Raw genomic sequence first — 25,049 nt, forward strand, 5'->3', positions numbered from 1 at the left:
TGTGTGGTTGAAGTCCTACACGCGTCAGAGATTTCAGCCCAGTCCAAGGCAACTTTAAAGAAAGGCGCCTTGTTGCTTTCGATGGCTGCACAGAAGACAAGCAGAAAACAAAACAAATACTATTTATTTCTCTCTAAAACATGTTTGAGGCAAATGAAAAATCCACTTGCCTCCTTTAGCTCTTTTCTTTCTTGAATACAATCGAAAATGGATGCTTGTTTTGGTAGTTCTGCTCCCCATGTTTGTCAAGAGGACCTCATCCTTCCCAGCCCACTAGAAATTAGGTACAATTACAGTTCTCTGGGGTGAGCCCCTGTTGTACACAAATCCCATCCTTTTTCATTGCTTCTTCTGCCTTTCTGCTTGGATTTTTGAATTAGAGGAAGGATCTCAGAGGAAGCCAGGACTCCATAGTTTTGGCCACCCTCTGACTATGGGGTGAAGGGCAAAGGCACCTGTGGCCACCACTACCCAGGAGCTTCTGGAAATTTTCTTCTAGCCTTACTGATTCTTTGAGTGTGAGTATACAAAGAACCAAAGTTACTGGTAAGTAATCTCATTCCTCCTTTCTGTCATGAAGAAGTCCTTATCTTGCCTGTGTTTGTACAGGAAATGTAAGCAGAACTGATATTTTTCCAGCAGTTGAGGACCATCTGCACTACAACAAACTCATCACCTGCCAGATTCATTCAGAACATCTCTTGGTCTATATGTCTTGTGTATCCACGATAAAGAAGAGATGTATGAGCCGTTTCTCCTCCATGTGACCTTCCAAACAGTTTGGCATTTAGCCTTAGTGCTGATACATGAGTTCTCCAGATTAATATCTGTTTTTCATTGTGCTGACCCATTTTAGTTGCAGAGGGTATATTTATTTCTCACCAGTTTTGAAGGACTGTACTTTTTTTAGACATTGCATAAGGAATCTATCATCTGCAAATAATTAAAATTAGACACTAGAAATGACATTGTATTGCTAATGAGCAGATGTGTCTACTTATACCAGTGGAAGAACAGCTGTACACATAAAAAACGCTGCAGCGACCCTAAACCAGCATTATGTATTCTGCTACAGGCCTGTAACTTCATTTAGAGATTAAAGAGAAAAAAGTAATCTCTCCATGTAAAATATAACCATTTCTGATTTTTTTCTTTACATTTCTGTAACTCTCTTCCCTTTATTATTTGAATGAAATTTGCATGTCTCAGATTAAAGCACAGAGCACCTTTGTCTTGTATTTCAAATGTTATTAAGAGTCCTGATGGTTTCAGCATTATTACAAGGTGTAACAAAAAACGGTAGAAATACAAAATCTATTGTCACCAGACATATTAAATATATTCAAAATAGAATTACCGACCCCTCAGGGAGCCATTCTTGGTCCAATACTCTTCAATATTTTCATTAATGACTTGGAGGATATAGTGAAGAGGATGCTAATTAAATCTGTGGTAAAGACATTGCTAGGAGGCTCTTGGAGGAAACGAATAAAACACAGCTCTGTGTTGATAAATTAAAAAAGCCATGGAAATCAATATGCTGAGACCCAATAAAGATAAATGTATATTGGTTCATGCAGGACTGAATACTCAACAATGGAAATATGCACTATGTGAGTTGTTTGATAGGAGACATTGTCTTCTATTGCCTTCAGGTTCTTCTAATTCCTGCTCTCACCAATGAAATCTCAATGACGGGACATAGTTGACTGATGTCTAGCCATCCCACCAGCAACTAATTTAGTGGTCCCTTGCTCATAATCACCTAATAAATACCTATGGTCTATACTTTTTGCAAAGTAGCAAAGAGAGTCTTTGCCAGTGGTGCTAACCAATATTACATTTTAAGAATACAACTTCATTTTTTTCATGAACTGAAATGCCTGATGTTATGTTGCTCCCATTCTTTGGCCTTTCTCTAGAACTAAATATGCATTAAAAATAAATACATATGATTAGGCTGTTTTGTGTCCCCAGGAATTTTAGCTGTCATGACCTAATTTGCATATTAGACTCTTTTTATCCATATAAATTAGAATAGACTTTTTCTGACCTATATTTCCTGTTTAGGAGATGTTGTTTTTCCATATCACAGTAGAGAAGCTGAGATTTGACTCTGCATCTTTTTTTAATGAAGGGGGTTATTAGCCAGTGCAGTGGTTGCTGAGATGGCTGAATAGTTTGTGTTATGAAGTGAGTGGTGCTGAATCAATTCTGGCTCAAGGGCAAAAGTCCTTCTGGGGTTTGATTTCTTCTTACCTTTAAACTACTTTTAGCTTATTTATTTTACATGTGACAATGATGCGTTAACCAGTTCTCCACAACTACTAAAAATTAACTGTATCTTTCAGTGTTGCTACAGTCAATAATAAAATACTTCCCTGAAGATGAGAAAAGCCGTGACATCACTCTTTTATGCCATTGATGATGATACTGTGACTCTTATGCTGTGGGAAACATGAACCCATCACTAACCTGAAGGGATTCTTTTTGTTCATAATGGCTGTATCTGCTAAGAACAACTTTGGAAAATGCTTTTATTCTATTACGGACATCCTTGGGATCACTTCTGGATTATTTTGTAATTATACCATAGCTGTGTTTGAGGAGAGGAAGAGGAAGGGATGAGAAAGGGAATCTTCATTTCAATTCAGGCTTGTTGATTTTTAACTTCTGAAGGAAAATTTGGACTTCTCAATGCTTAGGACTGTCTTCAGTAGCTTTCAAATATCCATGAAGTCCAAATATCCATGGGTATGTGGTATGAATAAAGCAGCTGGATTTGCATGTGTATTTATAGAATTAGGAAAAAAGCAACCTCAGAAGGTCTTTTTCTGCAGACTTTTTTTGATGGACTGTTCCTAATCTTTATACAAGGAAAGCAATAGACAAAGTCAAAACAAAGTAATACCAAATAATTTTTTCTTCTTCAAATAACCCACTAGTGAATTTGCTGTACTTGGGTCTAGAAATCTGAGGCACTGAAGCATGGCATCATTAATCATAGTTTATGGTGATTATTAGTAGGCTTTTAATCTTTGTTTTCATGTATAATTAGGTACAAGAGGTCAAAGACGAATCTATTCTAAACAACAATATTTTCTGTGAATGACTGTTTTTCTCTGCCTGCAATTTTGTCTCGCATATTTATAAGAGCATACTTGTCTGTGTTTTGAGAGCAGTGTCCCATGAGTTTATCTGCTGATAAAAGCAAATGACAACACTGTTATTTTTATTATCACTAATTATTTTTATTACTATGGCAAATAACACCTGGTCGATCATAGTAGGTTTAGATTCATACTGTTAACACATGCCTAAATATAGGCAAGACATTAGTGAGCAACAGATAAATGAAGAGAAAGGAGACGACACGTAAAGAAAACAATAGCCAATTTGTGTGATTCCATAGCTGAGCTCTATGGAGTACCTGATCTGAATTGCTCTATTTCTTGATTCTATTTTATCACATGATCAGTAGTTGTTCAGCTTTTTTAAGCATCACAACACAGCTAATCCATGGGGAAAAGAGGCAGCAAGAGTCCAATTCAGATGCCTAAACAGAAATGTCTTTCACCACGCCAGATCCTCGAGCACGCTCTGCCTGTCTTCTAGTTGTGCTTTAGAAAATATGGGGCTCCCTGTGTCATGTCCTCCAGTCTCTTCCAGACATCCCTGCTCTATGCATTTATTTGGTTTTGAAGATTATCAAGATCTTTGATCAGATTTATCTGACCAGCATAGACACATCAGGGGAGATAAAGACTGAGAAAAAGCCACCTAAATTTAGATGTTTCCATAGACATGGAGTGTTTCAGGTCCCACAATTTTCAGTGGAGATCTAGTCAACACAGTTGACTTGCCTCAAATTTGGCACCTGTGTTTGGTCAGCTTTTGGTCACCTAAACCTGGAAACTTAGTTCCAGCTGCACCAATAAATGCTGTTAAAAGATTTCACTCCCATCCTAAGTTCATCCAGCCCCGAGACAGATTTTTAGGAGAAGGCACCTCTGAAAGGGCCTAATGTCTGTTTCTGACAAAAAGAAGTCTAAAAACTTGTCTAAGACTAATCATTTAACTTTTGATTAAAGTTAAGTGAAAAAAGCCTCCCACAATAGTTAATGCCAGTAAGGATGACTTATGCATATATTCACCATTCTATTTGCCTGTTCTATGCACTACTCGTAAAGACATATTTTCAATTAATAATTAGAGTTGGATTAAAATCCCTGTCTGCTAGTGACATTTAATACTTAATCTTTGTGACACTCATCAAAAACTAACTTTTTTTTTTGTGAGCTCAAGTAGATCATATACTTTATTCAAAGGTCAAAGAGCATTCAAAAATGCATTCAAGCGATATTATAGCTGAATGAATTAATAAATAATGAAGCGTGCGGGAAACTCTTCTTTCGAACCAAGTCTTCATTCAGACTTTATAGTTTTGTAAAATATTTGAACTATCTTGAGAAGCAATCTAATGCATTTTCTAACTATTGAATGATAATGCTAATAAAAAGCAAAGGGAATTGATCAGAGATAGAGGATAGAAGGGAGACCTGATAACTCTTCATGGCCCAGACCTGGTAATGTTGGAGGCCTGCATAATGTCCCTGATATACTGTATGGGAATGTCTCTGTGAACAGCTGAGGGGAAAGCAATATTTATTGACCTAAATGAAATATGTGTGATACTTGTGCTTCTCCCTTACTGGGAAAAAAGCCTAACATATGGACAAGCATAAGATAGAAGTTGGAAGCAGAAAAAAACAGTGGGCATTTTGCTGGATTGAACTTAAAACCTACCACTGCAGAGTTATGCATTCTGAAAGTTGCCCCTTTATTTCATGTTGGATATAAATCAGGTTGCCAAAACTGCAGAGACCAATACCCAGGAAATGGGTTTGGTGAATGCAGAGGGGCAGGACAGATTTATTCCAGGTGGGAGAAGAAGGAGGTGAAGAGTGTCCTGAGAGTGTTCTCTTGTCAGCTTCTAGTTCTTGGATGACTTTTCCCAGCAGATGCTAGGGTGGATCATACTAATTTAGTATGGTGTGGTGATGTTATGTGAATCACAGAATCACAGAATGGTTTGGGTTGAGCGGGACCTTCAAAGATCATCAAGTCCAGTCCCTCTGCCTTGGTCAGGGACATCTTTCTCTAGATCACATTGCTCAAAGCTCCTTCCAAACTGACATTTAACGCTTCCAGGGATGGGACATCCGCAACTTCTCTGGGCAACCTGTCCCAGTGCCTCACCTCTTGTAAAGAATTTCTTCCTTATGTCCAGTCTAGAACAGAATATTATATTATATTATATTATATTATATTATATTATATTATATTATATTATATTATATTATATTATATTCAGCTGGAAGGGACTTACAGTGATCACCTAGTCCAACTGCCTGACCACTTGGGGGCTAACCAAAGATTAATGAAAGTTAAAGCATATTATTAAGAATATTGTCCAATATGGTCATACTGTGATGGTTTTTGGTATTGCAATGCTGTTAAACCTTTTGGACAAGGTGTCATTAGAGTCTACAGATAGTGATGGACTACCCTCTATCTCTGTCATTGTACTAACTGCACTCCTCCCCAGTGAATTGGGATGGGAAACTGCATAAGAGAGGAGGAAGCTGTAGAAGGCCTAGCAGGAAAATTCATTTCATTACAGGGCAATGCTGAGACTATTTCCATTTAACCAAATCCCATGGGACCTCTTTTCTTGGCTGTACCTCCCATTGTCTCAGAAACCTGTTTGCATGCCTTCTGCCTCTCAGTTCTTCTCTGGTGTTTTGCTGGAAGAGAGGAGGAAGGACTTCCTCCTCAGAGCTGCACAGAAAGACAGTGCAGGTATCACTGCTGCAGCTCTGGGGAGAAGGCCAGAGGTGTCTTGTAGCTGGGTGGCATAGGTCAGAGTCACAGAATCACAGAGTCAAGCCTGGCCACACTGAGAAACAGACATTACTGCCGTGGTAGGTCCCACAAAATCAAAGATTTATAAAGCTGCTCTTTTTCAGTGTTATTTTGGTTTTCTTGTAGCAGCATGTTGGCCATCAGTGGTGGGAACAGACATGCAGCAAATTGGTGGCAGCAATTCATCCCCTTCTCACAAAATGTCATTGCTAAAAGAGTGATGGAGTATGTTCTCCTGTGTCTCCATGAATGTTTCTGGGTATATTATGGCATTGACGAAGAATCTGTTGTCTGAAAAACTCTCTACTTGAAGAGCTATTGTTATTTCATACTGGAGTGTTGTATTGACCGTCATTAACAAACTCAATTACACCAGCACTGGACATCTTAAGGAAGTAAGTATTTTGTAATGTCTTTGTCCTTGGAGATATTCAAAACTGGACTGGACAAGGCTCTGGACAACCTGCTTAGTTGAGACTACTTTGAGCAGAGGTGTTGGACTAGAGACCTCCACAAATCCCTTCCAACCTCTGTGATTCTGTTTTAGCTTGAAAGCTATACCAGAAAACCTATCATCTGGGGGTTTGATGAAGGTTAAAGACCAGACATTTTTGCAGCTGACATATATTATTAAAAACATTGCTGTAGCCATGATGTTCTAAGTATACGTGCAAGTCAGAATTTATAGGGAAAGCTAGAATTTGCTGTCTTGATCCCAAAGCAAATGGGGAAGACCAAAACTATAGTTTCCTCCTTGACACTGGAAACCATGTCTATTGAAAGCTTTGTAAACTTTTTGGTCTATTGACAGTATAAAAGTTTTCTTTAATATGAACAAGCTCATTAACTTATTGTAACCTTCTGAAGAAACTCTACTATATTTCATTTATCTTTCCTGCACCTCAGCACCTTGAAAATCATCACGAACTCTCAATCCACAGCACTGTAACTAACTTTTCTATTAGCATTTTTCTCCTTTAATCATATGCTATAAAGAGTTTTACTTTCCCTTGGCAACTTTTAAGCTGTATAGATGTAATCATTACAGTGAGTGATGACATCAAGCCAGGGTGACATGGTGCAATTGATTTTTACTAAATAATTATATGATGAGCTGGAAGAAGGAGTTTTATTAGTCTTAACTGAGCAAGGATTGATTGGGGAAAAGAAAATGACCAATCAGTATATCAGGTTTCTGCGGGTATAAGAAAATAAGTGACAGCTGCAGAAAAGTCTATAAATCACAGAAAAAATTATGATAAAAATAAGAGCTATGAACTGCCCTTTAAAATTTCACTGGGTGGCACAGAAGAGTCTAACAGACCTTGCTCATTTATCTCCATTATGCTTGGGATCCTCTGAGAATAGCAAGGTTGACGAATGATGCCATTACATTTTTTTATTATTTTTAAATGGAGAGAAGATAAGGAGTGTTGTATAAGTATTACTTTCAAGTCATTAGAGGGTTGAGTCTTCAAAAGAAATCACTGATTTAGCCAATAAAATAAATAAAGTGTATTTTCCTTTAGCCTTCTGTAGGATATATATTAAAAAATCACCGTTTTGAAACAAATTTGCTTGTTTGCAATTAATTCTCTATTTCTAAAGAAGAAAAAAAAGTATCATACTGGGAAATACGTGTTTTTATTAATGCTGTGGATATTCTTATTTTTTATTGACCTCAAGATACTCTGGAGTTAGGAAGGACAATGACCTACCTGAGATGCATCTCAACTCAAACTGTAGCATAACAGCAGTGTAACTGCTTTAAAGGGGCAACTCTTTGCCCCTGTCAAGAAGCCACTGTAGTTTTGGCAAGGTATAGAATTTCTGAAGAAAATAGCACTGGCCAGCTGAACAGAAGCAGGGATGATTTCATATATTCTGATCATTCAAACCAAAGGAGAGCTGGCATTTCCTGCTTTGATGCCAAAGAATATAGGGGAGACCAAACCTAAGTCATTCCTAACCAGGTGCATCATCAGATATCAAAGTGTTGGTGAGAGGGGTTTTTAGAGCCATTTCTCAGACTGTTATCTGCATTTTGGCAAATAATAATTTTTCCAGTGGCAATGTGTTTGTATTGCACAGCAATCTCAACCTGGGAATCATTCCTTTTGCAGGATCTGGGAGACCATCACAGCTCCTTGTCCTTTCCATCTACCGTCCTGTGGCCACAAATGTCTGCTTCATATAAGTCAGAGCAAGCGCTCAGCTCTTTAGGGCATTGTTTGATTAACTGGTGTTCTGGAAGAAATTTTATTTTCTCTAGAGTGGTCCAGGCTGAGAACCACTGAGGTGCTTTGGTCAGCCAAAGTGAAATTCCTAAATATGATCCATTCCCAAGATCTAAACACATTTAGAGCTCCAAATGCCCTCATCCTCATTGGTTCTCCAGAGACAAGAGCTTACAAGGACTGGCCAGTGCTCGCATAGGCTCAGTGCTTTGGGCTTATACTCTTTGGCACCATGCAGCCATATTTAAACCCACTTTTTTTGTATCTTGCCAGAGAGGTGCAAATTCTATGCTTTTCTCTCAGTTCTGAAATCACCGTCTCTTTCTAAACATCTCTTTGATGAGAGATTTTAAGGCTGTTCTCAGCATGGCAGCTGATTTTCTTTGTCTCAGGTATCAAGAGCAAGTGCCAGCCTTTTGACTCCAGGGTAGGTTTGTTCCTGTTACTGTTGGATGTGTTCCTGATCACCCTGGACACTTGCCTTTTTGCCAGTTACTGTCTTGCACCACTGACAGTAGTAAAGCACAGCCAGATGAGATGGGGTGATCTCGCAAGCCCTGAGCTGGCCAAAGGGGTTCTGGTGTCAGAATCGTGGAGGACCTGACATGGAGGTCAAGGACTTGCCTCTGCTCTGAACCTTCTTACATGAGGTAGAATTCAGTTAAATCACGCAGTCTTTGGCTTCCTCCGCATCGCGGCAGGGACATTGGGTAGCCCTTGAAAGTCTGCCTGGTTGTCTCTAGTTACAGAGATTCTGATCAACACTGGTAACAAGCCCTCTAGGTGTACTTTGGGGCAGAGTGGATCAGGTCTGATGCTACATGTAAGATGACGTTCTGCTTTCAGACCTCTGGAAGCTTTTTCTCAAAGTATTTGTTGGAGAGAAATGGGCTTGAGATCACTCAAAGTGTATCTACTGGTCGTTAGAGATGCAGAGAAGACTTTTTCTGTGTTATTTCATTCTTTCATTGCAAAGTTTCTGAAAGAGTTGGACAAGATCTTTTTTCTGTCAGAGACCTCATTCCTCAGTGTTAATATATTTTGTTAACATCTTTAAGAAGCAGCCTGCTCAGTCTAGAATTAACAGGAGGTTCATGCCCTACTTACAGATTTCACTGTATATTATATTCTTGAGGAAAAAAGCTATCTCCTGGGTCTACCCTAAATTCTGTCCCTAAATTGGCAAGTTTTGCACAGAGTGACTTTAAGACATTTTGCAGAAGAACAGTTGTAGGCAATCAGCATTCCCCTGCCTAGAAGATCCAGCTGCTCTAAAGATGTGCAGCTGATGATCTGTAGGAATTATTCCTTCTTCCAGTAGTGAAGATTTAGACAAACCTGATTCACTGGTTTGATTTGGAATTAATTAAAGCATAATCATATACATCTTGTGAAAATGGAGTTTGGCACAGGCGAAAAAAGTCTTACTCTGATAAAATTCTTTGTAGAGAATTTTTATGGGAAGTCTGATCCTGACATGCATCCATTAGTGATAATAAATATTGCTTTATTCCATCCAATCCATAATGTCAAGAGCTTTATTCATTTTTCTGTGAAAATGTAACAACGATAGTGGTCATTCAACGTACTTCCAAATCTCGATGTTTTTATATGTACGATTACAATTTGCAATAGGTACTGGTTTTGAAGGGTGTTTAGCAAATGTGTTTAGCTTAAGTCCTATTTAGCTACCTGGGACCTTGTAGGCAAAGTGAATGACTTGAAGCCTGTGGAGATTATTTGTGGTTTTAGTTGTATCAATATACACTTAGAACAAATTTCTTGACTTCAGTGGAACCATTCTGGTGCACCAATGATCAAAAGTTGGTTCATTAGTGTGCATCCTGTGTAGCCAGAATCAATGGCAGCAACGTTGACAATCCTTTGTAAGAATGGCTTTTGATTTAGCAGTACATGATATCTTCCAATATGTATAGCATCTTTATTAAATTGATTATTTGTATTTTCTCATTCTTCTCTGAAGCCTAATGTGTATATCTGTGGTGTTATGTTAACAGAGACAGAATGTCATGATAGACAAAATAGGAAAGAGATATCAGAAAAGGAAGGAAAGTTAATTACAGATGACATTGTGGAATTTTTAGATAGCCAAGCAGAGATCATTTTTTATTTAGTAGACTTTCTTTCAGACAAAGACAAGATTGTTAAGCTCAATCATCCTACCACGGTTCTTTATTAAAATAAATTTCTTGCCTTGTTTGCTACTCATTGAGTTAGTGAATCTCAAGAAGCAAGATTCACCAGTGAGTTTTAAAAAATCAGTGATGGACCCTTGAGAAGTAAGTTTGCATATATGAAGTACATTAAAATTACAACAGCAACAGTAGGAATCATTTATGTCTATACACATGGAATTTATTTTATTTTAGTATCTGGTAGTCTTTGTGGCTTAGTCAGACAACATATTTGCTACTTATAGTGGGAGATTTAGGTACAAATTGATTTAAGTAACAAGTAAAAACAAATGACATTTTAGCTTAGATGATTGATCACATTAAAGCTACACTTTGAGGTGATACTTAAAATACCTGTTCAGTCTTCTTCATAGCTAGTGGGTGGTTTAACGCCTAGTGATGAGCACTAGGAGGGGCCATTATTATCGCACACCCTGACCTCATCCTTAGCTTTAACTCTATAATTTTATCACTAACCCTGGATAGCTCTTTGAGCTCTGATATATCTTTGGGGAAAATGTATATCCTTGATGTGCAGACCTCAGGAAAGGGATGTGGCTTTAGGTGCCTTGTTCCAGTGAGAAATGTGCTTCATTATGTGAATTTGCCTTATTTCCCATCTGGATTTTGCATACTTTGGCTTTCAATTGCTCTACTCCATTAAGCAGCTTTGGCAAGACTGAAGAACCTTATTTCTCAGGTTATTCCTCTATGTATGTATTTGTAAATCAGAATCAGTTTTCCTCTTAACCTTCTCTTCAATAAATTAATTATGCTGACCACTTCTCTATTACTATGTAATGGTGGCACGTGCTTGTATTAAATAATCTTATTTATCTTCTCACTCAGAGCACTGTGCACATGAGCTCATGCTAAATTCATACTCTTGAAATGCATGCTACAAACTGGCATAGTATATGGGGATCCGTCATTTATAGAGAATTTTGTAATCTACTCCCTAGTTTGTTAAGCAATAAATAGATTTGTAGAAAGCTAATGCTTAATCTCAAACAACAATCAGTATTCACGTATCCTGGAAAAAATAATGCTTTAGTGAACTGTATTCATTTTACTCCTAACTATTCAGTAGCACTGGCTTTTCAAGAGCTCCCTACCACCCTAAAATAAATTGCAAAGAAATGAGAAAAATATGCTTTGCCTTGCAGACCACACTATTAAGTATTGATGAAGAACATAGTTGTTGATCTTATGTGAAATAATGTAACATTTTAGCAGTTAAAAAGTAACCCAAATCATCAGAAAAGTCCATAAAACTTTTTCAGGATAGCATTCGCTCATGTCTAGTGTTGGTCACTGAGTGGACTTTTTGTCCAAATGCATCTTTGAAAACATTTCTGCATCTTGTAGTTCATAAATATTTCAGCCAAATTTAATTTGTTTATTGTACTATCCTTTAAACCATTTTTTCTGATTCCTTGGAAAGTAAGAGAGGGATAAAAGTTGTCCTGTTCTAATGAGTAGTATTATGTTGATAGCATCTTTTCCCCCAGTATCGCAGGCTCTTTCTGTACCTTCTGCCCTTTGCTCGGGGGGTATCAGGACCTACAGTTTTTCTCCGTTTCATCTCTGTAGTCCTGAGAGTTGATGGTAATCTTCAAAGGGGCTTCTGTAGCCTAGTGGCAGTCAAAAGACAAAGCCTAATGATTTCCAATTTGTTTTGGGTTGCAGTCACTCCAGCTTTTTCACTCACCCAAGTTCACATAAAACACCAGACAAACTCAATACATTTTATTATAGCAAAGCAAAAAGTTCTGTTCTGGAATGTAAAATTGAGAACAAGGTTATGAAAGACAGAAACTGCAAAACTGCAATTGCACTTGCAAAACTGCACCTCCAGATCGTTCTTATAGAATCATAGAATGGTTTGAGTTTGAAGGGACCTCAAAGTCCATGTAGTTGCAACCCCCTGCCATGGGCAGGGACACCCTCCACTAGCCCAGGTTGCCCAAAGCCCCATCCAACCTGGCCTTGACCACTGCCAGGGAGCCAGGGGCAGCCACAGCTTCTCTGGGCACCCTGGGCCAGGGCCTCAGCACCCTCACAGGGAAGGATTGCTGCCTTCCATCCCATCTCTGCCTCCCATCCCATCTCCATCTCCCCTCCTGCAGCTTCAGGCCATTCCCCTTGGCCTGTCCCTCCCTGCCCTTGGCACCAGTCCCTCTCCAGCTTTCCTGGAGCCCCTGCAGGGACTGGAAGGGGCTCCAAGGTCTCCCCGCAGCCTTCTCTTCTCCAGGCTGAACCAGCCCAACTCTCTCAGCCTGAGGTCTCCAGAGCAGAGGTGCTCCAGCCCTCGCAGCATCTCCGTGGCCTCCTCTGGCCTGGCTCCAACAGCTCCATGTCCTTCTTGTGCTGGGGACCCCCGAGCTGGACGCAGCACTGCAGGGGGGTCTCAGCAGAGCGGAGCAGAGGGGCACAATCCCCTCCCTCGACCTGCTGGTCACGCTGCTGGACACGCAGCCCAGGACACGGGTGGCTTTCTGGGCTGCCAGCACACATTGCCGGCTTGTGTTGAGCTTTTCATCAACTATTTATCATTGTTAATGCTAAAACTCCTCTCTAAGGCTGTTGTTTGACTTTATGGAATGATCCACAGCAAAGCCGGCTTAACAGTATTGCTGCCGGAGGGAATGGGAGTGGATGACGGTGAGAGGCAGCAATGGCTTTGGCCAGCGTGGCTGCGTAGGACTGCATAATGCTAAACCATGTCTGGGCTAGTCACCTAAGGGGATCGTAAACTTCCCTCTGCTTTAGTGCATTATTTTATAGTTTCGTAAGTAGAATCAATCTCTTTCTTTGGAAATTTGTACGTAAGCAATTTCATACAACTAGTCTTTTGATGGGCTTACATGTATCAGCAGTAAAGGGGCTAATCCTAGTACCAAAATTATATCATTTATGATATAATTTCAAGGAGGTACTGAATATGTATAACTAGGGTTTTGTTTTTCTAATGTTAGATACAAACAGGATTACATACTTTTGCCATTCGTATTATCCATATGTAGGTTGCAAATAGAATTTAGTAGAGATTACACATATAACTTTGTTTTCTACTTCTCCTAAACTCAAAAAAAAAAGAAAAAAAAAGAAACAGAAAAAAAAAGAAAAAGATAAAAAAGAAAAAAAAAGAAGAAAGGGTTGCTGTTTCTAAGTCTTACTCACTCTGTAACAGTACTAACGCAGCCAGACTTTCTCCAAACCTTCTCCATAGCGTTCGTCTCTATCGGAGTCTTCTTTGGAGCCCCAATTTGAGAGCTTCGTAAGAGTCATTCCTTCTCTGCGTAACTAGTGGTGATGATGGTAGGAACTGATAACTTCAGAGTTAATTCAGCAGTACATGCATAATAGTCTTTTAGCAAGATCATTGCTTTGTGAATAGAGGATAATAATAACTCTTATCTCTAAGGGTATTTTGAACTTTTCTCCCATTAAGATGCACTCCTCTACAGCACAAGAAAAAATTTAAGCACTTGGTAAAATAAACTTTTTTGTAGCCATTTGCATGGTTCAAAATAAATATTTTAAGAGTACCTTGATTACAGTAGCTGCAGCTTGATTATTTAAGGTTTTACATCTGTATTTGACTACTGTGTGATGTACCAAAATGTAAAATGCTCACATTTCATTTGCATGTCATTTTAAAGGAGAAAGCAGAGTGGAATCTCTCCAAGACTATTTAACTAAAGAAGACTTGGACTTCCTAAAAATACCTACTGACTATGCACGTAGGAGACCGTGCTAATCCAGGTGTACGCGACATCCTCAGTTTAGGTCTGTGGAATTTATCCTGCAGCCCAGTCAGGTAGGGAGGATGATCCTCATGGTGTGCTGTGTTTTCTCTCTCCCCAGGAATGCGACAAGGTAATGACTTTGGCACACAGTATCGCTCGGCCATCTACACGTTTTCTCAGGAACAGATGGAAGCTGCCTTGAGATCTAAGGAAGAATATCAAAAGGTAACATTGGGCAGAGCGTGGAAGTGCTTCACGTATGAGTGGAGGTCGAAGATGTCACTTATTAGCACAAAATCACTTTTTTTTGTGCTGCACATTGTCTCCGTGTTGCTGTTGGAACTCCTTATTCTGATACTGAACTTGCATCATATTTGCTTTAAATTCCAACTTTTACAAAATGGGGGTTTTTTTTGTGTGTGAGTCATTTTATAACTATGCAGAAAGAAAAATAGCTACTTGTGCAGAGATAGTTTTAATCTCTTCTAGAGTTTTTTTTACATGGGTGTGCCAGAGCAAAAGTCTGTGATCTTAAAGATACTCAAGCGTACCTGGACCCCGTAGTCTGAAGGGTGTAGCCAAAATCTCAGACCCTAGAGTTCTTGAATGACAGGGGAAAGTCCTGATCAGTGTTTGAGCTTGGTAACTCAGGATCACCCACCTGCTGCTTATAAGTTGCTTCTATCAAGCCATTCCATAAATGTCTTTGATTAAATGTGACAGCCCGTGACTGAGGAAGACTATTTGTTTTGACACTAGGATTTGTGTGAGAGAAGATCAACCATTTCCCTTTCAATACACAGTCCTGTTTTTCAGTGAAGATGGATTCTGTCTCTTCCCTGCCACAGAAGCTATTCTTTAACTAAAGGCAGAGGGATTAGTGTCCTATAGTGTTGCTGCATTGTAATTGCTGTCTGATCTGCCTAGTGGTCTTGACAATGCAAGATCCAGATTCTACAACAGAGATATATAAATTCTTATAACTTGTAAGAAATAAACTACTTGCCTAGGACATCAGGACAATAGACACAGTAACTGTTAAGTAGTGCTAACAGAATATCAGCTTTCCTGCATTCACTTGTGCTATAACTTCACTAAAGACTTATGTTGAAGAACCAGGGTTTGTGGTGAATGTCTAATGTTAAAGGTAAAGAACTGTGCTTGGAAGAGCGAGGGGATATCAGTCAGAAGCATGTGCCAAGGTATGAAAAGGAGGTGCACGTCTTGTGTGGCAGTTTGGTTTTCTCGAATGTAAGACATTGGTGAGCTGGACTTTGCGCGCACTTGTAGGGCTGGTTTGCACATGCAGTTGGCGTTATTTTGCATGCAAAGAGATGCTCTGAACTGCAAGTAGCTAATTTGCAAGTCGTTCTTAGCAGTGTGGTAACTGTGCATGTAAATTAAGCGTTCAATGACATATATTTTCTCAGGAGTAGCTGAACACAGGGGGATAAGTCAGTCTTGCAGGTGTTTATCTTTGTTAACAGAGTGGTTTCTAAAGGTTCGGTATTCGTATTTATCATGCAGAACTTCTTTCTACTCATTGTTTGCCTTAGATCCATTGCTTTTCCAAATTGTTTTTGATCCTTTTTGTTAACATCTGCTGACCAATATCACACTGTAAATCTTACAGCTCTCAGTTTGCTTTCCCAACTCTATTATTCTCTGCTGTTATTTGTCATTAAATTAATACTGACTTGAAAGCAAAATTACAATGTAGAAGATTGCAATATGATATTACAGAAATTTCCATCATCAAATAGATTTTCTTAATGGCACAATTTAAAATTTACCTACTTTGAAGTCTATCACCATTTGAACAGTGTGTATAATTAGTACATTTATATAATTAGGCAGAACTCTGAAAGTGATCACATGTAGAGTTTGTTTTTGCACTGAAGTAAGGGGAAGGAAGAAGCTGTGTTGCCAACTAAGGAAATGAAGCAAATACGTACTGAAATTCTTAGAGGATATGTGGTTTCCATGTATTATCAACAGTAATATCTACAATATAATCTACAGTGGCATTGCAGTAGCAGTAGAATGGTTGTACTGGAAACATACTGAGCACACAATATATTCAGGAATCCTTTTTCACATTAAATGTTTGGCGTTACATTATTTTAATGTAAATGTAATACAATCACTTTCATTATTATTGCAGTAATTTAAAATAAACACCAAACTCTTCTGGCAGTGACGTATGCATATCGATGCACCTAATGATGACAGATAAAAACACGTGGGGATGGCATAACGCTTGATTATTCCGTGATAAGCAGTGGTGCATACTCCAAACTGGGGAAGAACTAACAAATATTAGAAGTACAATAACTGAAACATGTAGGAGTGATTCTACAGGTTTTTGGCACAGCAAATGAATAAAAGCAAAGGTATTTTATTTGCTTGTTGACTGAAGAATTGAGCATGTGCTCTTAGATGTCTTTTTGAGCTGAGGACCTAGAAGAGAGTTAAGAGTGTCCTCCAAACAGAAAATGATGTGCTTGCTAGATGGTTGTTGGTTGGGTTGGTTTTTTGGTTGGGTTTTTTTTCATAAAGCCAGATATGAATGTTAACTTAAAGGAAATATTTTTGTTTGCTGAGGATAGAAACCATCCAACCCCAAGAATTATATCATAAATTCTTGTTTCTATGAAGTGCTAGCTCCTCTCTAGAAGCCAGATAGCTGTGCTCAGCTCTGTCTACGTTTAGCAAGCAGTATGGGCTGAGAGGAGCAGATCTGCAGAACAAAACAGTTTGTACTGAGGACCCAGAACACACTATGTGCATTTCAGGTGGGCTTGCTCTCCAGTAGCTGTAGTTTGGTCCTCTGAACCACGTGTCACTAGCAGATGGAAGTCAGTGGTGCATTTCTGGCTTAGCTCCATCAAAAGGAATTGGGTTCATCCATCCCCAGATCACTCTGTGGTGTGAACCAAAGCATGATAAATGGCAATGATCAGGAGATTTGCTACAAAAACACACTTCTGCTCCAGAGACGCTAATGTAGCTTACACCTTTAGGGTAGTGCTATGCTTGAGTGGAGAAATACTGTAGTTAAGTGCACCACGTCCCTAACTCCGACCAGCCTATGAGTGAGAATCATAACGTGCATCGAGCCCGAGTATCCTGCAGGGTTACATCTATTTTAAGTTGTGAAACTTGTTGCTGGTTCATGCAGCTGTTTTAACAGCTGAGAAGTGTCGATACAGCGATGAATATGCAGTGAGCCATGCATCTTTAGCTGTTGATGAAGCTGAATGCACACAGTCAGAATCAGCTAGTGGTAATATATGTTATAATACAATAGTGCTGCCTGTAAATGGTAACACAATGTAAGCGTAATCAGAAAAACATAAAATGAGGGCCAGGGCTTGGTGAAAGTACTGCGAATGAGCTGTTCCATCAGTTTTGCCTGAAGCTGAAGTTTTTTAATACAGTTGAACCTGGGGTTACTCGATTTTCAAGACAGTTGCTAGGCTGGGTTTGGTTTTCAAATGAATTATGTAGGCAATAATCCAAATAGTGAAATCAGGGTGGGAAGAAGTTTGTATTTATTTTTTCTGAATCAGAGGCCTGCATTTGTTTTGTGAAGCGCTAACATTGGGTTTTCAGGCTCCAAGAATGTACTCAGTCCCTCCCCTCCATGTTTGGCTTATATTAAAGTAACATCCAAAAATTCCAGCACCTCTGCATCCTCATGTAGGACAGTACTGACAATGAACATTGCCCACAGAGAGCAAAACACAGGTCTATTATAAAAGCAAGTATTTTGCAGGAGAAGATGTTTCCACAAAGCAACTGAAGGGCTTCTCTGTGAATAATTATGAATGAATTGAGTCTTGAGCTCCTGACAGAGGTGCTGGGTGATGTGAGTAGGTGATAAGCTCCTGGTTCGTTATAGCCAAGAGAAGTTGGTGGAGAGAGTTGCTGTCATTTGATCTCCGTAATCTGGAGAGACTAATAAGGCTCAGAGAGACAGGAATATAAAAATGCTGAGATTTTATGAAGACATTAAAAATGTGACCTTTACTGAAGTCCAGAGAACTGGAATGGAGTGGTTTTTTACCAAACATATAGAAAATGTAGATGAAGTACAGAAATAACTTTTTTTTGGCTTAGAAATGGGTGGAGCTTAGCTAGAAGTAATGTAATACTTTTTTTTTTTTTTTTTTTAATGATTTGGACTGTAAGGCTATAATCTTGGAAAGTTTCTCTGCAGGAGTGTATTATGATGCTGATAGAAATCCTCTCTGAAATCTAAACCAGCTGGTCAACAGATTGAGAAAACAAATCAAGTCAAACAATAACTGCACCAAAGTCAGAGTTACAAAGAAAAAGAAAAGAAAGAAGCAATGCTAATTGTTTGCTTTGGGGCCTGCAAATATGTTTAAGAAGTTCAAAAAGTATTATAAGTAGAGGTGAAGAGATTAAACTTAAAAATTAAAATTTAGTATAAATATAAAAAAATGCAGGCAATTGAAACTAAGCCATTGCCCAATCTGTTAGTCTGGAGAACAGACTCTGTGGAAATGTTGGGACCTATAAATGCGTAGGTGGGTAGACTTTCTGGAGATCTTGAAGGGAACAGTATATGATGCCCAGAGGAGAGACTGGATCACACTGCAGCCATAGCAAATATGTTGCTGTGAAGGTCTGAAGAAGATGCTCAATTAAATGACTGAACTATATTTGGCTTGGTCAAATAGTAATTCATCTTTGCATTTTGTCAAACAGCGTTTTCCGTTAAATTAACAAAAGACTTGGCCTGAAGAACATGAATTTGACCAAACATCTAAAATTTCTTTTTGACTCTGCAACCAAAGGATTACTATGCTGGGTGAAATTCTGTATTGGTGTAACTCCACAAGAGCTGATATATTTGTACAATGGCTTAGTTTTACCATATGCTTTATTGCATATGTACTCACATGCAGCTGAGAAGGGAATCCTTCAGCCAATAACTTCAAATGTCCTGTTTGGTTTCACAGATGTAGGTATTGAAGCATTGGAACCTGAAGCACCAGTGGTTTTTCTCTGTGCTTCTGGTTTTTTGTTCTGCACTGGTTTTACAGTGATGAGGGTTTTTTTGGGAGGTGGGGTGGATATTTTGTTTTATTATTTTTTTAACTTTTAAAACCCTGAAGAATTACATGATAAATTATGAATTACCATGGGAAGAATGTGGGTGGATATTATTTTATACAGACATGGACTTACAGTGCTATCGTTCGTTTGCAATGACCCAACTTTCAGTGAGGCCACAGTTATATGACAGCAGTCCTGGTCCTGAGCAGGAGGTCTGAGAACACGCTGAATTAAGACTGAGATTAACACACTGAATTAAGACTGAGATCCTCTGTGGTGACATAGTCAGATGCCGTGTCTTAGCTGAGAGCTGAAAACCAGGTGTTGGCCAGTGGTTGAAGGTCCCTTATTTCCTTGGAAAGTAGGAGTGCTTGCACCAGCAGTGCTATGCTCCACTGGAAGGACTCAACTAACTGCTGACCTGGGAGTTCACGTTTACCCCAAATGAAGTGTGTACTCCACCATGGGACACATTCCCAGGGCCTGATCCAGTTGCTCGCACCTAGTGCTCTTGGGGAAGCCTTAGCATATCTGAGCTGACCTCCACCTGACACTCTACAGCACAAAAATATCCCATGGGGACTGTATCATCACATCTGCCAGTCCTGTGTAGATACCTGAAATACCCTTGGCACCTCAAATAACGCTAAATGCCTATAATTAGGTAGCTGATTTTAGGGACACCCTGATCTTTAGTGACTGTAATAGAAGTTCGGATACCTAATTCACATGTGTACCTCACCAGGTATAAACCAGGTGGTGGTGGGTGGAATTAGTGAGTTACTACTGGCCAGCAGATGATCATAGAATCATAGAATCCCAGACTGCTTTGGGTGGGAAGGGACCTCAAAGCCCATCTAGTTCCACCCCCTGCCATGGGCAGGGACACCCTCCACTAGCCCAGGTTGCCCAAAGCCCCATCCAACCTGGCCTTGAACACTGCCAGGGAGCCAGGGGCAGCCACAGCTTCTCTGGGCACCCTGGGCCAGGGCCTCAGCACCCTCACAGGGAAGGATTGCTGCCTCAGGTCTCATCTCCATCTCCCCTCCTGCAGCTTCAGGCCATTCCCCTTGGCCTACCAACAGTCTGCAGCTCAGCAGCCTCATAGATATTGTAAAACTTTCATAAGCTTGCTGTAGGATGATGTCTGAACAAACCAGCAACCCCCTCAGTTGCAAAACCAAGAGCTTTATATTTGGTATCCTGGAAAAGAGGAGAGATTTAAAAGCTGGAGTTTCCTGGCCAGAGCAATGAGCTTTGGAGCAGCTATCCGCAAGGAAACGAAGTGGTCAGGATTGCATTTGTCAAGGCTGGAGGAAAGGCTGTTTACAGGAGCGACAGTTTTAATTGCATGAAGGAATGCCTGGTGGAGTGAATTTACAACATTCAGCTGTGGTTTCATGTAACGTGCTGTGTGAGTTTAGAACGTGCTTTGGCTGAGAGACAATTTTTCACGTGTTTTTTGGCTGGGAAAAGTTAAATAGCTTTTTTAAAAAGTAGGTTGTTGATATTAAAGCAATAGAATAGAGTCGATAAAAAAATAACACCTGCTTAATCCTCTGCAAATTATGCCTATTTCAGAGCTTTACGTATCAAATTATCTTTGCTTCACTCTGATGTGAGTAGTAGCTACTTGATTCCTGATTGATGGTGGTAGTTCTTATGAAAATAAGCAAACCTGATCTGATAAGCTAAGCCATTATTTATTTTGTAATCACTCATCTGTGCTGCAGAGATACCCTTTTCGTGTTCATCCTGCTCTGAGAAAGCTGCATTCAGCTATTGATGCGGAGGTTTTGCGTGAACAGTTGCTAACTCTTTTTGTATTACCTTAAACTGCAGAAATTTTGACTTCTTTGTCACTCCACTTTATCACCTTGCAGCAGAAAGATAGCTGAAAACTAATACAAACTTTTTACTGCATTTCTTGATGACAGTGGCAACAAGATGAAAGCTTTAATGGCATGAACTCAGGATCCTATAGTTGGCTTGTTTGAGTTTCTTAGAATAAATATGTCTGTGAGATGACCTGTCCTCTTGTTAACACTGATTAACAACCCACTTAAGCTTTCTTTGTTGAGTTTATGCTGAAATGCATCTATATAAAGTTTTATGCTTCTCTGCTGCATCTCTTTTCTCCCACCATCTTGACAGGGAATTCTGTTGTGATAGACATGGTCAGCGCCCTGTGGTTTTCTTTGCAGCCATAACATAACTACAGAGTTCGCACAATATTATAGTTATTCTTCATCTGCCTTTTTTTTCTTAAGAAATTTTCCTGCATTGGTGTGCTGTAGAATCTCATCTCATGTTATATGAGGAAAAACATTTTAACATCACTACCATTTGACACAACACACAGGATGTATATGTCCGTATGAAACCACAAAAAAACATCCCTGGAAAGTAGAGGAGGACTAAGGACACCTCTCAAAATTCACTGAGGCAGAGGAGAAGTGCCACCATCCTATGCTGAGTGCAGCATGCTGCCAATTGCATACTATTTCTGTTCCCCTGGATGCAGCCACAGCACACGTTGCTTGCTTTTATCTGTGCTGAAGAAGGCAAGATTTTTTTCTTAGCTTTTGATTCTGCATATATGCTGTTCATTTGATCAAAGGCTGGGTGTTTCACTTAGACCTTTGACTGTTGCAAATATAGCCAATCATGCATTTGAAGATAGAACTATGAACAACATTATGAAACCATACTTTCTATTTTACAATCATTTTTGCATCTGGGAAGTCATGGAGTTCAGCAAAGAACCCATTTGCTTTATTGCACCGTGAATGTAAAGCCCTTGCTTCAAGCTAACGCTTATATTGGACATTTAAACTAATATTAGAAATTGCCCTACAATAAACTCCTGTAAATATCAAATAGATTTGACTCCAAGAATGGGTTGTAAATAAAACATTTCCTGCTTTGTATTGCTTGCTCTGTTCAGCTTGTCTGTAATGTAAAAACATCCTAAATTTGTCTAGGCATCAAGTTTCCATATACTTAGACAGATGAATTCTCAATCTTTGGGGCAGATCTCCATGCTGATCCAGAAGATGAAGGTTTAGAGGGCTAAGCTGACTTGCCTACAGGAGTCTAGTGCCATTGGAGATGTCCTGCCGTATTTGACCTGGCCTCCAGCTGCCTCTCCAGGTGGGCACAGATCTCCTGTGGGTCCTGGGTCCTATCAGTGGTAAGGCAATATAGTGGAGTCTACAGCAATGCCAACGCACCGAAGCTAAATACCTTTCCATCAGCCTGTAAATGTGTTCCCACGTGGTTCAGTGGCATGTAGGATCATTCTGAAGGGCTTCTAGTTCAGGCTTTTGAATTTCTTGATCTTGATTATGCATCTGTTATAGCACTCTAAAAGTTTCCAAAGCATGTTAAATGTCAGGAGCATAAATTTGATAATGATATTAATAATGATGGTTTAAGTGTAGTCAGTGCTTTACAGGGAACAGGATATAGTTCCTTCTCTTAAGAAAGCTCTCAAGGAGCCTAGTTTAATGAAGAGATTAGTTATGGGCAGACATGATCAAATTGTATAGAAGACAACCAAGGCAAAACAAAGATGTTTGTGATTAGCTGTTCTTGTCCTGTGTCAGATCTTGTTGTCTTTGGGTTAAATGTAGCCCTTAAAACTGACTTAAGCAAAAATTTCCAGGAAACGAAAACTGAGAAATCGTCTCAAGATGTGTTGAGTGGTGTTGAGAATGTTGTGTCTTAATTCTGCTCTGGCCTTTGAATCTGTTCAGGTCCAGGTGAAGGATGAGGCTTGTATTGGGACTCTGCGTTGATCTGGAGAGCGGGAGAGGGGTTGGCCTGCTTTGGAATTTCCATATAAATTAAAAAATGAAACAAAAGGCCTTTTTTTTTTTTTTTTTTTTTAAATGACACATGCATTTTTAATGACCATGGTGAAATTTGGGAGCATTACTTCTGCTATCCAAACAGTTTGCTTATCCTTAGTGCAAAGCTGTGGGATCCAAAGAACACTATTCAAACGTCAGATTTTCTCAGTGACAAAAGTTTGCCTAAGCCAGAATTAATTTAATTAAGAATTCAAGTAAGTACTCATGGAACATTTTCCCACTGTTTATCCAACTCTAAAATAGAAGGCCAAAAATTTAACTGAAACAGGGCTTTTCAAGTCAGATATAAGAACGTAATGGCACTTCAAAAGGTTCTGAGTTCCACAAAGCTCACACATGGAAATGACAGATACTCAACATTTAGAAAATATGCTGCTTGGGTATCTAAATATGGACATAGGAATGTCTGCTTAAACACTCAGGTTCAAACAATTTGATAACTGGACGTACTGCAGCACCTTAAAGGTCCTTTCCAACCTAAATGATTCTATGATTCGATGATTCTTTGTATTGACAATTGTCATACCCTGATAAGGTTGCTTTCTAACTGATGTTAACATTTGCTTGAAGAACTCAAGATTTTTCTTACAGGACCCAATGCAGATCAGTTGTACAGATGCAAGTCGAGAGTGACACCATTAGAATCAATGGAATTACTTTGGATTTCCAGTAACGCAACTGAGATAAAAATCTGGCCCAGGAGTTTCTTTAATTTCAGCATTTTTATTCCCCAGAGAATTGTCAGAGAATTCTGCGTGTTATTTTCTGTTTGAAGTATGCCACTCAGTCAAGTATAGCTCTCAGCTTTTGGGAAAACAAGTCAATACTTCCTGGAAAGAAAAATCAGAGCATGCTTTAGCCAGCAACATTGTCATTTCTGTTTTGATCTTGTGATCTTTTTGCATCAAGATCTTTTTATCCTTTATTTACTTCCATAGATAGGTTGTAGACTAATCTTTTTTTCTTTTAGATGTCTACTGATTTCAGTAAGAGCTAGATTGCAGAAAGAGGTCAGAATGGGCGTTTTGGTTGATGGGTGATACCATCAGCTGTATTATCAGTCTTATGCTGGAGCTTTGTAGGATTGCAGACGTTAAAACCAACTCAGCTAGGGAAAAACAGGAGATCTTTCTTTGTGTTAACGCATAGTCTATGATTCATCCAAGAAAGCATGGAGTTACAACAGATACTAACAAGTATTTTCTCAATGGTGTATCCATGGGCTTAAGCCTGTGTATAAACCATTTGTACGTGGGCATATAGGAATACATAAAGATATTTTGTTAAGAGCTGCTGTGAAACACAAAGGAGGAAACATGCTGGACAGATGCTGCTAGCCCTAGATATTTGCATGTGTCTGAGGACATGGAGGGATGGGATTTGCCTGACTTCAGTACTATTCTACAAAAATTTCAGTTCAGGAATCTCTGCCTCTATGGCTTAGCCTGACTTTATTCAGTGGCTCTGCAGCTAGAAATTTTGTCATCTTGTACGGCAGGGCTTACATGCCCAACTGGTGAGGTACCAGCTAGATGGATGTCTGCGTTCACACCACGCAGTGCTGACAAGCAAGATTGAGCAAAGCCCACGTTACAGCTCTCCATGGAGCAAATGTAGAAAGATCAGTTCTTCTGCCTTTCTCTCTTCATTTCCCACTGCAAATTTATTTCAGCCTTTATTTGTTGTTTGTTTCCTCCCCACATTGTTTGCTGGCTCTTTTGCTTTCCAGGATCTTCTATCATTTGAGCTTGCCCCACATCCATTTCTTCCTAGTTCCACATTTTCCCCAGTCTTCAAATTTTCCAATTTCTTCCTCAGACCTATTTTTCAGAAAAAACTTATCTTCTTTTTTTATCCTTGCAGGCAAAGATAAACTTGTATTTTTTCTAGTTGACCTTTACTGTATGCCATTTAGTCACAGGGTCTAAAAGTAAATCTAACTACCCAGCATATCAAGGCAGAGAAAATATATTCCAT

General features: G+C 39.3%; 1 protein-coding gene across 2 annotated transcripts in view; it reads left to right on the forward strand.

Annotated features, from left to right (window-relative positions):
* MSRA (methionine sulfoxide reductase A) overlaps nucleotides 1-25,049 on the forward strand; it is a 292,761-nt gene that overhangs the window by 181,973 nt on the left and 85,739 nt on the right. For both annotated transcript variants that reach the window (XM_075750377.1, XM_075750378.1), the window contains one exon: nucleotides 14,228-14,334. In XM_075750377.1, the coding sequence (XP_075606492.1) occupies nucleotides 14,228-14,334 (107 nt within the window). The remainder of the gene's footprint in view (nucleotides 1-14,227; nucleotides 14,335-25,049) is intronic.

Source organism: Balearica regulorum, chromosome 3 (assembly GCF_011004875.1).
Source record: "Balearica regulorum gibbericeps isolate bBalReg1 chromosome 3, bBalReg1.pri, whole genome shotgun sequence".
Taxonomy (NCBI): domain Eukaryota; kingdom Metazoa; phylum Chordata; class Aves; order Gruiformes; family Gruidae; genus Balearica; species Balearica regulorum.